A 14,748-nucleotide genomic window follows, 5' to 3' on the forward strand; every position below is an offset into this window, starting at 1 on the left:
GGAAGATTATGAGGTCTTCTGTATTATTTTTAAACAGACTCTCATTGAACTAAGTGATATAAGGATATTCTGAAATACTTTAAGATTATCATGTCAACATCAATTACTGGAGAAAAAGGCTTCACACAAATACATGGAAGCAAAACTAGAGAGACTACAGCAGCAGTTTGAGATGGAAGAATAGCTACAAATCAGAAATAAAACAAACATGCTTGACCCCGCTCAAATTACTAACTTCTATCCATCAGAAATTCATACATAACTGTACTTAAGCCTCAAGCCATTTTGTTCTCATATCAGCATGCATTTCATTCTTAAAAGGACATAGCTACATCATACTGATGGTCCAATAACAAACAACTTTATTAGACAAGAAAAGACCAAAAGTTGTGGACTTACTAACTGATGCCAGGTGCCATAGTATGGAAGAGCTGAAACAGGGTAACTTCTTCAAAGCAGTCACCCTCTTACCAGCAGCAATAATCCTTTGGCTGAGGTTAGCTCTTGCTAGCCACTGAATTTGCTTAAGTTTTGCCATTAAAAAAACAGGACACTTGACTGCATTAAATTTCACATTGACACTGCAATGTGTTTGAAGTCACTTAGTCATTCAAGTTTCTTTTATTTCATGCACAATAATTCTATCCAAGAAGAAATTGATCAAAGTTGAGGAGGAGTCTCTATACTAGAAAGCTCTGCAGATAATGCTACTGTTCTTCAGAGGACTAAGAAATTTGAAAGCAAGTACAGGTGAGCGAATCTGGAACACTTCAGCTGAGATCAGTGGTATCAAACACCAAACCAGACCCAGCAGAAGGACACAGGAGTTTCCTTTATCCCCAGCAATGAGACAGCCATTCTCCAGCCTGAGGCCCAGAATAGATCAGGAATTACACTTTTAATTAATGTCATTAGGGTTTTTTTAATTAGGTTTCTTATGGAAAGTTAAAATTCAGCCAGGTAGGTATTTGATGCCTTTAAGTGTGTGCAAGAAAACTTGCTTAGCAGCTACCTATAAATCTGCGAACAGAAAACCTTAGAAGAGCAAGAACCAGTGACAAGCAACAGACCTGTAATTCCAGCTTTCGTAAACACATGGAAATAAACCAGTATCTCTGAAAGATAAGATCCTTTTGTTCCTAATTATGCTGTTCCTCATTAAGTGATCACTGCATAGAAGTTTTGAATAAAAACTTCGTAGAGTCAGTTTATCTAGAAAAGGAACAGGCACAGATGTGAAACACTTGTACAGAGAAATGTGTTCAACTTTGCGCCAAGGTAGGTGTTCTGCCACAAATATTAACCTTTGCCCTATTCTCATCTTAGTCACGGTACGTAACAAGTTGTCAGAAGGACCATGTGGAAGAATCTCCTCTAGTGCCAAAGCACACTTCAGAGATGGAATATTTCACTAATTCTCAACATGAAGGCGTGACCAGTGGTTTCATAAAACAGACTAACATCTGAGAGGAACCACGGACCCAGTCCTGGATGCCCTCAAATCGTGTCTCCATTTACAGCAGAGCTAACAGAGGTGGTCTTACCAGAATTGTGTAACACCATACACCTACTTTCTTTTGGCCTCCATTCTTACACAAGGTTGAGGGCAATTAGACACTAGATTCAACAGATTTTTGAGGCAGATTATCAAGGCGGTTTCTTTACAAAAGACTTCCGTCTGGTGAAGGGACAGTTTCCATCTCTCAGAAAAGGTTGCAGATATGGAAAGAGCAGCTTTCACCATCTCAGCATTTCTTGGCCCTAGCAGTCCAAACACACTGAGAAAGGAGCACCTCTGCATTATCTCTAGCCCACAGAACCTGAATATTTAGGGTACTTGATAAGAATAGACAAAAAAATCACCCAACTACTCAGAAACTAAAGATGTTCTTAAGAAATGAAACCATGGCTGATAATGACTCTGAAATGAAACTACAGCGTAGTAACACACTTGCTGCGTTTCTGCAGACCATTTTACACGCTCTTGAAGACCAAATTTATACTACAGAAATTGTGATTACGAGGAGCTCTAGTTTATGCTGTCGCTGGGTCTCAGTGCTCTCTATAGAGATAAAACAAATACAGGAGTTCATTCCTTGTGCTACAGAGCCAAGATTCAGCACTGGCGATGTGCACTGATATTTCTGGGGCTTACTCAAGGATGGGCAGTGGAGCTCAATGCTTCCTACAAAGTCTGTTCACAATCCATGTGTTATGGAGGATGGTAAAGAAACAACAAATTCACAGTTAAGACAGGACAGAGACTGGATAAAACAGGACTGTCTCAGATGTTTGGGTTTTGTTTTATCTCCTCCCTGATTCCCTCATGTCTAGCCCACAATACTTATCTGGGTGCAACTTTAAAAGTCAGTCCTCAAAACCGGCTCCCGCGCATTGCAGTTTTAAATGTCAGTAACTTTAATGGCGACTTAAAGTATAATTTCCACTTTTCAAATGCTTTATTTTACAGTTCTCTGCATTGCGTATAGGTGCATTGAGCAACTACAACATCTCATTAAGCAGGCAGAATAAAATATTCCCATTAAGAAACTGTTTAAAAACTTTTGCAGACATCAGCACATAGCAAACAAAACAACATTTCCAGAGAGAAATGACACCATTAAACTAGTTAACACCCTGTAAATGAACAGGCCCACAAAACAGCATACGTCTGTATTTACATGCACATCTAGTAGGTACAACCTACGTGCAGTTATAAGTGGTGAGATAAGTCTTACGTTTGTCTCCCAATCCACCCTGGGATTTTCTTATTTTTATGCTTTGTCTGTACACAGGATTTTCTCAGTGAATGCTCTTAAGTTTTACGACATCCATTAAATAGTGAACAACTATTCATAAAGAATTTTAAGTAGTAAATACAAAGGTAGCCTTTAATCAACATTGTCTCACCCTCACCTTTCACTTTGGCAGATGCAAACTAGCTCCACAAGCACCAGAATTAATGAAACCCAGTGATGAGGGATTAATCTTTAAGAACTCGCTGACTTTGGTGTCAAAATAAGTTCTAGATTAATTTTTTCCACAACTGAGACACTGATAAAATTCTCAGTTCTGAGTGAATTCTCTAAATGTCTAATGTCAAGGCATTGCAGCTGGGAACCGAGAGACGGCTGAATAGATTGCAGAGATACTTTTACAAAGCGCGTAGCAGCTTAATTATCTCAGAAATTCAACCAAATTTGACAGATGGGTAGAAATCAGCCAACAGCACAGACAGGATCTTTCTGTGCCTGCTCAAACCTTCGGAAATTTTAGTGAAGAAAACAGCTGGAGTTAACTTGCTCAGCGTGCAAGCCTATTTTTAGAACGAGAATGTTTCTTCCTCAGTTAGATTACTCACTACTACCCAAATGACTGCAATAAATATCCAGTATAATTTTTATCCAACCTTTGTATGTAATCTCACCAACTCTCAAAATATCCAGCTTTCATTTTGTGGTAGACTCTCTCCTTGAGAAAACTAGACAAAGATTTAAATACTGTAATTACACATCACTGAAGAATAACCAACATCCCAGCCCTGCATCAGGATCAACTCAACAATGTTTTCCAGAAAAGTGAGAAAACCAGACCAACCTTTTTCAACATCTTGTTCTGTTTGTGGAAAAATTCCACTTTGATATCACCGCATACCGGCAAAGGTTGAGGGAATTCAAAGTACATATACTTGTCTTCACGTCTTGAGGGTCCTGAAGGGGAGGTGAATATCTTTACCTTTAGCTGGTACACCACAAACTGAGGATCTGCATGGCAAAAGAGAGTGTGACTTTGTAAGAAATGCCTTGAAGTGTCAAATAGCACAATATTAGTATCAGAATCACAGTCATGAGCTATGAGATTTTGGAAGTGAACATCTTGAGAGTTAAGCACCACAGGCCATCACACTTTGCTAGATGTTACTGGAAACAACCTAACAGACTGCATTGTCCTCTGTAGCAATACTCAAGCAACCATAGGGTTCCTAGAAAGTTGCTGTTTCTTTTTAATATAATAAGAAAGTACTAAATGAAGCAACATCTTGACTTTTTCCTTGCATATTGTCTCTCATCTCTGTATTATATGAACATAACTGAGGGGTTTTATTATATCTTGTCTCTTCTTTGAATTGCAGAGTGGACAGTCACATCAGCATGACAGCGAACTCTTACACAAACAGAACTGCTTTACAAACAAAAACAAAGACAAAATTTAACATTGATACATAAACCAACCAGCACCAACAGACTATACAGACACAGACTGTTTTATCTGTTTTTATTTACAGTCTATCCTGTAAATCACCATCACCAAAAAAAGTGCCAGCCATGGCATAGCTTTCCAAATTATATCTGCATATATTCAGCATAACAGCTGAAATTATGAGGGTTTTTTTGCTACAGCCTAAGAAGATTTTCTTTGGAATTTGCCAAACTCCATCATGAAAGCCAGAGATATTAAATGGAACTTACTCGAAGTCTTTCTGCATTCACTCCTGACTTCTCTGTATCAGATGCAGACTGCTCTCTAGACAACCCGCACTAAACCCCACCCTGTCATAGAGTGTGTAGCCACACTGAAACCACGCCTGCAGAGCTGTGGAAGTCCCTACCAAGCATGCCCACGTTATCTTGCTGAATGGCCTAGCTATAGAACTGCTAATTATCTCCCTCATATCCTTAGAGCCATGAAACCCTGTCATCCCTCCTTCTGCCCGAGGCACACAACTCTGCTTGGTCAGTGACTTTACAGCAGAAGGAAGACAACAAGCAAGTCAGATTGAAAGTTATCTTGTGTTGGTAAAATTACTATCATCACAGCAGGTAACACAACTAAAGAAATAACACATACCATTACTTTCACATTCTGAAAAATCACTGAGAACTCCACAGAAACGTAAAATATCGCAGTACACAAAGATAAAGAAGTTGATAGTTACTCGATCTTCTCAGGTGCTTAGCAAATGTTTTGTTTATCCCAACATCCTACTGTGAAAATAGCATGCTAACAGCCTGGACAAAAAAGGTAATGCTCATGTGAGCAATCCATAACTGTAGCTTGATTTCACAGGTATGGCACAGTTTATCCAAAACATTAAATAAGTGGTAATTGCAGAAATCTGTAACCTCCACACCTCTATCCTAGGGGCAGAGTTTTTTGGCAGAGGCTCCTCCCTTCCTCCTCCTCCTGTAAATACAGCTAGCCTGACAGGTTGCTTGATTGTTTCTTATGTGCATTACATGTTCAGGTATTGCCTTAGAACAATATTAATAATGCAATTTTAATCAAAGCCACAGAAGGCTCTTGAATTAATTACACATTGCCGTAATACCCATAGCAAAACCATTAGAAAGACTTTTTCCACTAACAAAAAATGAACACACAACACTAGGCAGTTACTGCCTTGTAACTCAGCCCACAGAAGGATGTAAGTGAATTCATATCTGTATTTCAAATTTTCAAGGAATCTGCTGTTCCTTACTAACACACTGTGTATCAGCAAACCAGATTTATCATTTACAAGTGTATTAATACTTTATATGGAGGCTTATAAAGTAAAGTTTATTCCAGAGTTAATTAGATATTTACCCCGTTGAACCTTTTTTTTTTTTTTAACATCATGGGAAGAATGATGTTGCTGCACTGGAAGCCAGCACACCATTAAGCAAATGTTTTTCAGCAATTCATGTTTCCCAAGAGTTGCTACATTAAAAAAAAACAAACCAGCTTTTTGTAAAAATAAGGAGCAGATATCCAAATTTATATATGGCATCATTTATCTTCAAACGCTTAAATACTTTCCAGTTTATAACTGTAGTGAAACAACCATATGAGTCCTTCACAGATCTCAACTTACTACACCTGGGAGATTGCTAGCAGACGGACCACACTAACCCAGCAGATTTTAGTACTTGAAGTGCTTAAGTATGATCTTCTCATTGATCAAGATGTGCAGCATTTCGAGTCACATAACCAAAACAAGTTCAAAGGTCAATGCGTTTCCTTACAAGAGCTAATGGAGGTTAATGGCGTGCCAGGTACTTACTGCAAGTTCCACCGCTGAACATGGGAATTGTTTCAAACATCATCTTGTGAAACAGCAGTGCCACTGGTCTGTAATCCAGGTGATTCTTTAACAGGTAGCTATAGTAATACACGTAGCGTCTCTGACTGGGAATTGTCACTCCCTAACAAAGGGGAGGAAAAAAAAAGTTAAAAGCCCATCAAGACAATTTATTATCAGCACCAACAGAGCTCCTGCCCATTCCCTCAGAATATAACTAAGGGCAAATAAAACACAAATGAAAAGGTAGCTAAAATCCCCTGGAATAAGCCATTGTGATTTATGCTGAGCATACCTCTGCAGCAGCTACACTGGAGACCGGCACAGAGAGTAAAGCACCTAAGCTGGTTGTACCTAGAAAGCAAGGGAGCACAGGGGAGCACGGCAATGCTTTCTACACTGCACAGAAACCCAGCCATAGAGGTTTTGGGTACAGTAACTGGTGACGACCCTCAGTGATTTCTTCTTTGTGGACCATCCTGGGACTAGCAAAGACATAATCCATCCTCAAACCATACCCAAAGACAGCCTCTGTACACATTCCCCTTCTCCCTAGGCATGTGTTCACATGTCTTGTACTTGTCCTGCAGACCATTTAAGAGAAATGGACACATTATCTAACACCAGGCGATTAATTACTGACCAGTCCCCAGCACCGAGTAAGCAGGACACCGGTTTTCCAGTTACTTTAGTGCATATCTCCAAACATCCCCCCAAGCAGTGAGGCAAAGAATGGATAATTTTCCGTATCTTCAAACCAAACACCTCAGAGACACTGAGGGAACGTAAAAGATGGTTTCATGCTGCTGCGGGTTTTTTTGAGGTGAGGGGTGTCAGACATTAAGCAGGAGGTGCCTTGAGCATATTAATTTTTAAGCACCAATACAGGAATTACATTTCAAAAGCAGTTTAAGTCAAAAGATTCTAATTTTGTTTGGTAATATCACTGTACTCAAGACTGATGCTACCTTCTATTACAAAACGCCCTGCAAAAATAAGAAGTGGAAAGTCTCATTAATATAGGCCCAATAGCCTGAACTGTTAAATGAAGGACTTCTCAGTTTAATTACAAGTCTGAAGTAAACACTTGCTTTGAAAACATATAACCAACAAACATTTTAGTTACTGATTTTAAATCAACTTAAACGTCAAGTAAGGGAATAGTTTTAAAGCTGTTATAGCTAACATTTTCAGGTAAAAGTAATAAAGATGAAAAATGATTTAATTCCCTAGAAAATGCATTACACGGTTTATAACAACCCATACTATATACTTGCAACAGCATCAGTAGGTAAACTTCCATACTGTAACTAAATGTGAAATTCCAATAAACTTGCAGTTACAAAAATTGGAGATAACAAAATGTTCTCACATAGAAGTCTATGAGCATTTTGGCCACAAAACCCAGAACACAGTATTCCTAAAACCGTTAGTTCTAATACCTACTTCACCTTACAACAGCCGTAAGCTAAGAGTGGCCAGAATGTGTTTAATTTAGTAAGCATTTATCTCTTCCTGCATTTAAAGAAAAAGTTGATAATTATGTCTTCTTACCACTTCCGCTGCTTCTAAATTACATAAAAGACTATCCAACAGCACCTTGCTACTTAAGGAGGTCATTGTACTTCTACACTGACAATTGTTGGACTAGATGATCCCCGAGGTCCCTTCCAACCTGACATTCTGTGATTCTGTGAATGTTTTTGGTTCAGATATCATCTCAGTAGTTATCAGACCCAATTAGCTTGCTTTCCTGGGATCTGAGCTTCATGACTGAGAAAATTCCAGCATCAGAGCAAACAATCAGTAATTTGCCAATGCTGCCAACCAGAAGGAAGCCATGCAGGTAAGGAAAACACATCCTTCTCTGCTTGTAGCTTCTTCATGCTGTAAAGGATGTGCCCATGGAGAAACCCCAGCACGCCTTATCAGGACAACCAGGGCTGTGACCAGAATGAAGGGCACACAGTCACTTTCACAGCTATGCAAAGTGATAGTCAATCTCAAAGCAAAACCAATTCTCAAAGAGGGCAGTTTTATTCCTCCAGCCAGAGATTTTCACTCCCCAGAGACATAGCCTTTACCCTGAGATCCTAAGATCCAGCTGCACTGAAGTGGAACAGAAAGTTCTCCATTTTCTAAAGGTCTGACTTCAAAGCAGAACATTCTTACAACAAGTTAATATTGCAAGTGGTGTGATCAATCCCCATTTACATTTACTCAAAAAGAATAAAGAACAGGGAAGCAGTTTTAAGTATTTTCTCATCAAGAAGCTTACACTTCCCACCAATCACCACAATCATTTTTTAAATGGACATTAGATAAGCTTCTCTAGTCCCTATGCCAAAGTTTCACAGGGCACTGCTGAGCTGCATAGACATTACAAAAATTGTCACGTGCTGCTCCTGGTTCTCCTCTCAAACTAGCATGGGCAGTATTATAAAGAAAAAATTATGAAGAACAAACATTTTTAGAAATAATATTCCCACATTCACTCTAATAACATGCCCTACCGTGAAAGTAAAGCTACAGCCTCAGACTAGGCTTATGGCATCAGGTTTAGCAGAGGTTGTCATCTGAGTAGGTCAAACAAAGAGGCATCACAACCGATCAGCTCTGACACAGCAGACATTGGATATCTACCCTGCTCAGTCATCCTGAGACTTCCTCGCACAAAATAATTGGTTTCCATTTCCTGTTCAGTTATACCACTATTAGGAGCTGTTCCTAAAAATACAACAGTATGACAGTCAAAGAACACTCCTGAATGGATCGTCTCTAGCTCAAGTACTTGAATACTTGTTCCCAGCAGATACCTATCTGTTGAGTAACTACACTTCCTTCTGAGACCAATCCTCACCATAAAACCTTCAAGGCAGAAGTGGGAGTATATAAAGACCTTCTCCAGCTGTAGGAAGGTAAGTTGTTGGTCTCCATCACATTAGTTTTTCAGTGTCCATCTTAAGAACAAAAAGCAGGTGATAAGCTAACCATTTCAAACAATGAAAGCAGCAGCTTTTTTTCACAAGACTTTGAGGGTTTACTCTTCCCCCAGCTCTGAAAAGAGGCTGGACAATTACAGTTCTTGATCCAACTTCAGGAAACAGTTTGTCTCCTTTGGTTCAAAGAGAAAATATAAATCAGTCCTGTTCTGCTACAGTGGTGGTAACTGACAGACATAACCATTTAGCCAATACTAGATTTCTAATCTTCGCCATTCCCTTCTTCTGAAAAAGCATCCTCCCACTATGATGAGTTACAGAAGTCAAGAGAGGCAGCTTATAGAAAACAAAAAAAAACAAAACAGCTTTTGGTCAAAAACAGACTTTTAGACTCAGTTCTGCAACGTCTTATTCCCCACTACCTTCCCCAGGATGACAGTACATTAACAGACTATCTAGGGACTGTTAGCCTCATCTACAACAACTCTCATTTGATGTTGCAAAGGCCTCTGTTCAGCTGCTTCTCCCAGCAGGCACTTGGGAAAAGCTTGCTACAGGAGTACTCGAGGTTGTTCTCTTGACCAATTAGTCATACTTCCTCTTGCAATTAGACTCACACTTCCTGCCAGCATGGACTAAACCCTCTCAGGGGAAAAAAAAAAAATAAAACACAAAACACACTGCCATGCACATTAGTGGCAACAGCGATTTCAGCTATACTATTCTGAGCAGCTAAAACCAAACTGTGCACCGTGTGCTTGCTTTAAACAAAAATTTGGTACGTAAAGCCAGTTGTCCATCATGCATATGTTGGTCCAGCAACCAAAAAAAAGAAACGTGCATTTTCTTGTCCTCAGGTACAAACAGCTCTGTTGATGCCTCATTCACTTTTAGTTCAGGAAGTCAGTTATATAAAGCTGTGGTGAAGTGTCAAATCAGAGAGCAGCACTTGACATGTAACACCAAAATATGGGCCACAAGGGAACAAAAAGCTCCCAAACCTACCTGCACTGGTATACCTGCTTATAAATACTACTTTAAGGATTATGTGAATCACATGCTGCCCACTGTCTGCATAAAGATAACCACACTCAAGTGGAGCTGAAGAAAAAAAAATAAATCACAGAATCCCAGGCTGGAAGGGACCTCAGGGATCATCTAGTCCAACCTTTCCAGGAAGAGCCCAGCCTAGACAAGATGGCCCAGCACCCTGTCCAGACGACTCTTGAAGGTGTCCAGCGTGGCCAAGTCAACCCCTTCCCTGGGGAGATTATTCCAGTGGTGACTGTCCTCACTGTGAAAAATTTCCCTCTGGTGTCCAATTGGAATCTCCCCAAGAGCAACTTGTGTCCATCCCCCTGGTCCTCTCCATGGGACTCCGTGTAAAAAGGGAGTCTCCATCTTCTTTGTAGCTGCCCCTTAAGTACTGGTACATGGGGATGAGATCCCCTCTGAGCCTCCTTTTCTCAAGGCTGAACAAACCCAGCTCTCCCAGCCTACCCTTGTACGGCAGCTTCCCAGTCCTCTGATCATCTTGGTGGCCCTTCTCTGGACCCCTTCCAGCCTGGCCACATCCTTTTTGTATAGCGGGGACCAGAACTGCACACAGAGCTCCAGGTGTGGCCTGACAAGCGCTGAGTAGAGCGGGATGATGACTTCTTTCTCTCTGCTGGTGATGCCCTTTTTGATGCAACCCAGCAGCCTGTTGGCCTTCTTGGCCGCAGCAGCCACTGTTCGCTCATGTTGATCTTCCTGTCCACCAGAACCCCCAGGTCCCTTTCCACAGAGCTGCTCTCCAGCCAGGTGGGTCCCAGTCTGTGCTGCACTCCCGGATTATGTTTCCCCAGGTGCATGACCTCACACTTGTCCTTGTTGAACTTCATAAGGTTCTTGCTGGCCCACTCCTCCAGCCTATCCAGATCTCCCTGCAGAGCAGCCCTTCCTTCCGGAGTGTCTGCTTCCCCACTCAACCTGGTGTCATCAGCAAACTTCATCAGGCTACGCTTGATGCCGTTATCCAGATCACTTAAAGACGTTGAATAACATTGGGCCCAATATTGATCCCTGGGGGACCTCACTTGTGACAGGTTGCCGCTTGGAAAAGGAGCTATTTACCACCACCCTTTGGGTGCGGCCTGTCAGCCAGTTCCCCACCCACTGCACAGACCACTTGTCTAGGCTATAACGCATTAATTTCTCCAGGAGGAGACTGTGGGGGACCGTATCAAAGGCCTTGGAGAAGTCCAGGTAGACAATGTCCACTGCCCGTCCAATTTCAACCAAAATAATTAACTCCTCCAGTAGAGACTTTTAAATCAGAACAAAGTTGCTGGTTACAGACAATATTTACAATGAAGCTAAACAAGGGTCTACTATTCTTGTTTATGAAGTCCTCTGATACCGCAAACACACCAGAGGTACCACTGGGGTAACAATGAACACCTAACTGACCTTACCCTCAACACGCTAATGCACAGAAATACTACCTTTTTTCCACAAAAGAGAAACTGAGGTACAACATGCTTCACTGTGTATTTGTTAAGTTTTGTAGTTTTGATGATATTTTATCCAGCTCTTTAATCTTTATTAGCAGGAGTAATCTACATTGTTTATTCATCACACTGTCACATTACTGTTCACTATCATGCACCCTTACACCAAAAGCTACAAAGTTTTGATGGGAACCCTTGACACCGTCTCCACTCTAGTATTGCACCACAACTATCTTCTCAGCAGTACATGGAATAACAGCTCCATCTTGTAAAAGAGAGCAAACTAAGAAGTTATTTACTCCTTCCAATGAATTAACAGCCAAATTCTAAAATTCACTGTGTGACACTTCTGCTCTCAAGAGCCTTCAAACACGAAGCTCTCCTTATTAGAGGTCTACACACTGAAATTCATACTTTATACAAATACTACACAAACACAGAGAGCTCTGTACTTAAGTAGGCTGAAACTGGCCTGCCAGGATGATCCCCCTGGGCTGTGCTACCAACACACAATGAAATGATGGAAGATGAGCAGGGAAGCTTGCTGAAGTGACCTTGTAAGGCACACCTTATTATTTGAAATCTTCTCCAAATATAAGGAGGTTAAATTCCCATTAATGATGCATAACCATGCCAGAAAGGTCCAACATACTGCTAAGTCTGTCTGCACCACTGAAAGGTCTTAACAGAAAGCTCTTGTAGCCACGAACATCATTTCTCTGAAATAAGATCCTCCCATTTCTCCTCAGGATAAGTAACAAGAAGCTAAATGGCAGCACCTCACAAAGCAGGCTCTGAGGCTGCCAATGTCTGGGCTTAGCTACCCTTTTATTGAAAGACGCTGCCAACAACAGACTGATACACTTCTCCAGCAGGGATATTCAACTGGAACACATACTGTAATTCCTACACATCTCCCAACACCACCACAGAAACTAAGAGAACCTGAGGAGATGAACAGCTCATCCATTCAGGCAAAACAAGCTAGAATAATCCTCTTATTTGGGCTGAAAATGCTGAACAAGAAAGTTCGCTTGTCAACCACCCATTTGATGCAACACACAGCAGAATGCTATTTAAAAGGCTATTTAAAATAAACTGTCCAGATCTTCTTGAACAGAAAAACCAGACTGTTTTAGTGTTGTGACTGATTGCTACTGCTGCTTAGGAAAGCTTTTTCATTTAGAACAAGTGCACTGATCTAATAACGTTAAAGTTAAATCAAACCAGATATCACAACTGATACAAAGTATTTCTTAAAGGGCTTGACTATTCAAATTGACCTCAAGTAGGAAAAGCATAGATACAGTAGGAGGACAGAAAATAGCTCACCTTCTTGTCTCTGGTCCTTACTTCCCCATAGAAATCTAGGGCTTCTTGAGCCTTTAAAAACTTGCCTCGATGCAACAAATATGCACATATCATTACACCAGTTCGTCCCTTTCCAGCTTTACAGTGGATTGCTGCAACATGATTGTCATCTTCACTTAGCCATTGGTCAAGATCTTCACAAAAAGGTTTGATAAGCTCTAGCTGTGGTGGGTTATGGTCTTCAAAAGGGTACTGTGCAACTGCAATGAGAAGAATTTATCAAAATCTCAAACTGAAATTACAGCAAGCTCAACTAGGCAGGTCAACTTTGACAAGCATGCGAAAAATTAACTTTCTAAATAAACCCCTGCCTTACATAGATATGTAAACTTTTTACTCCAGTATTATTGAGCAATGTAATGCATATTATATGCATGGCAGACATTTCTCTAGTAATACATAAGCAAGCATCCTGCTACATGAAGAGACTATTTCACACTGCTACTGAAATGAGTGGCACAAACTATCTTACATCATGAATTTTCTAGAATTTAAGAGTGCATTGGCACAAATAACAACCTTGTGAAAACCCATTACTCTAGCAATAATTAGACTACCTGCCAAGAGAAGACAGGGCCAGACCTCAGTCACTCATCAGACAATAGGAATTTTGCTGAAAAATTCTGAGTACAGTTGAGTCTATGCTGGGAACAAACTCTTCGAATTTGCTCTTTGCTCAAAGGGGTTTTGAAACAAAAAAACTCTAGTTTCCATATTAAAAAATGGTAATCAGAACAGAAATCTTATGTGCAGCACTTGCAATACTTATGCGTTTTAAAGCCAAACCACTGAATCATAGAATCGTTAAGGTTGGAAAAGACCCTTAAGATCATCAAGTCCAACCGCTAACCTATCACCACCAAGTCCACCACTAAACCATATCCTCAAGCACCACGTCTACCCTTCTTTTAAATACCTCCAGGGATGGAGACTCAACCACCTCCCTGGGCAGCTTGTTCCAATGTTTGACAACCCTTTTGGTGAAGAAGTTTTTTCTAATGTCCAACCTAAACTTCCCCTGGCGCAGCTTGAGGCAGTTTCCTCTCGTCCTATCGCTTATTACTAGGGAGAAGAGGCTGACCCCCACCTCGCTGCAACCTCCTTTCAGGTAGTTGCAGAGAGTGAGAAGGTCTCCCCTCAGCCTCCTCTTCTCCAGGCTAAACAAGCCCAGCTCCCTCAGCTGCTCCTATGAGACTTGTTCTCTAGACCCTTCACCAACTTCATTGCCCTTCTTTGGACACACTCCAGCACCTCAATGTCCTTCTTGTAGTGAAGTTCTCCTTTTTCTTATAGTTGTTCTTTTTCTTATAGGGATATACACACACACAGAAGCACTTTTTTCCATCCAGAGATGGAAAGAATGTCAAGCAAGCATGCAGGAAATAAAAGAAAACTCAAGAGAACAAAAAATAAACAATAAGCAGAGACAAGCACCCAAACCCCTAACACCTCAGATAAGATGGCAGACAATGCCATGCTGACTGGCAGGATTAGAGGGTTGTACTAGTTTTATCAGGAGAACTGCACTTCTCGATTGACAGACTTGGGACCTTATAAATACAAGCCCGGTATTCAAAAATTCTCAGCTAGAAACACCATTTCTGGTCTTAAAATGAATGCATATCTTTTTTTGGCAAGTGTTTGTATTTGTTTCATAAGTACTACTCTCGTCACACATGCAGGACTCCTTCTGATGAGTAACCCAAGGACTTAAAGAGCAGAAGTGAGGGATGAAGTTATGGAACTGCTAAATTATTGCAGCAAAAGTCCAAAGCCTTTCGAAGGGTTCCGCATATGGAAGCCTGATAAATTTAATAGTCTTTTCTAAAGAAGTAGCAGAAGTTCACAAACATGAACATACCCTAAAAATTTTTCCACATGG

The 14,748-nt window shown here is 40.7% G+C and overlaps 1 protein-coding gene across 1 annotated transcript in view; it reads right to left on the minus strand.

The window, feature by feature from the left end:
- PTEN (phosphatase and tensin homolog) overlaps positions 1–14,748 on the minus strand; it is a 54,559-nt gene that overhangs the window by 9,724 nt on the left and 30,087 nt on the right. Inside the window, exons 6-8 of the mRNA XM_064465007.1 lie at positions 12,828–13,066; positions 6,044–6,185; positions 3,598–3,764 (exon numbers count right to left, since the gene is read on the minus strand). Coding sequence (XP_064321077.1) covers positions 3,598–3,764; positions 6,044–6,185; positions 12,828–13,066 — 548 coding nt within the window. The remainder of the gene's footprint in view (positions 1–3,597; positions 3,765–6,043; positions 6,186–12,827; positions 13,067–14,748) is intronic.

Source organism: Phalacrocorax carbo, chromosome 13 (assembly GCF_963921805.1).
Source record: "Phalacrocorax carbo chromosome 13, bPhaCar2.1, whole genome shotgun sequence".
In the NCBI taxonomy this organism is placed as follows: domain Eukaryota; kingdom Metazoa; phylum Chordata; class Aves; order Suliformes; family Phalacrocoracidae; genus Phalacrocorax; species Phalacrocorax carbo.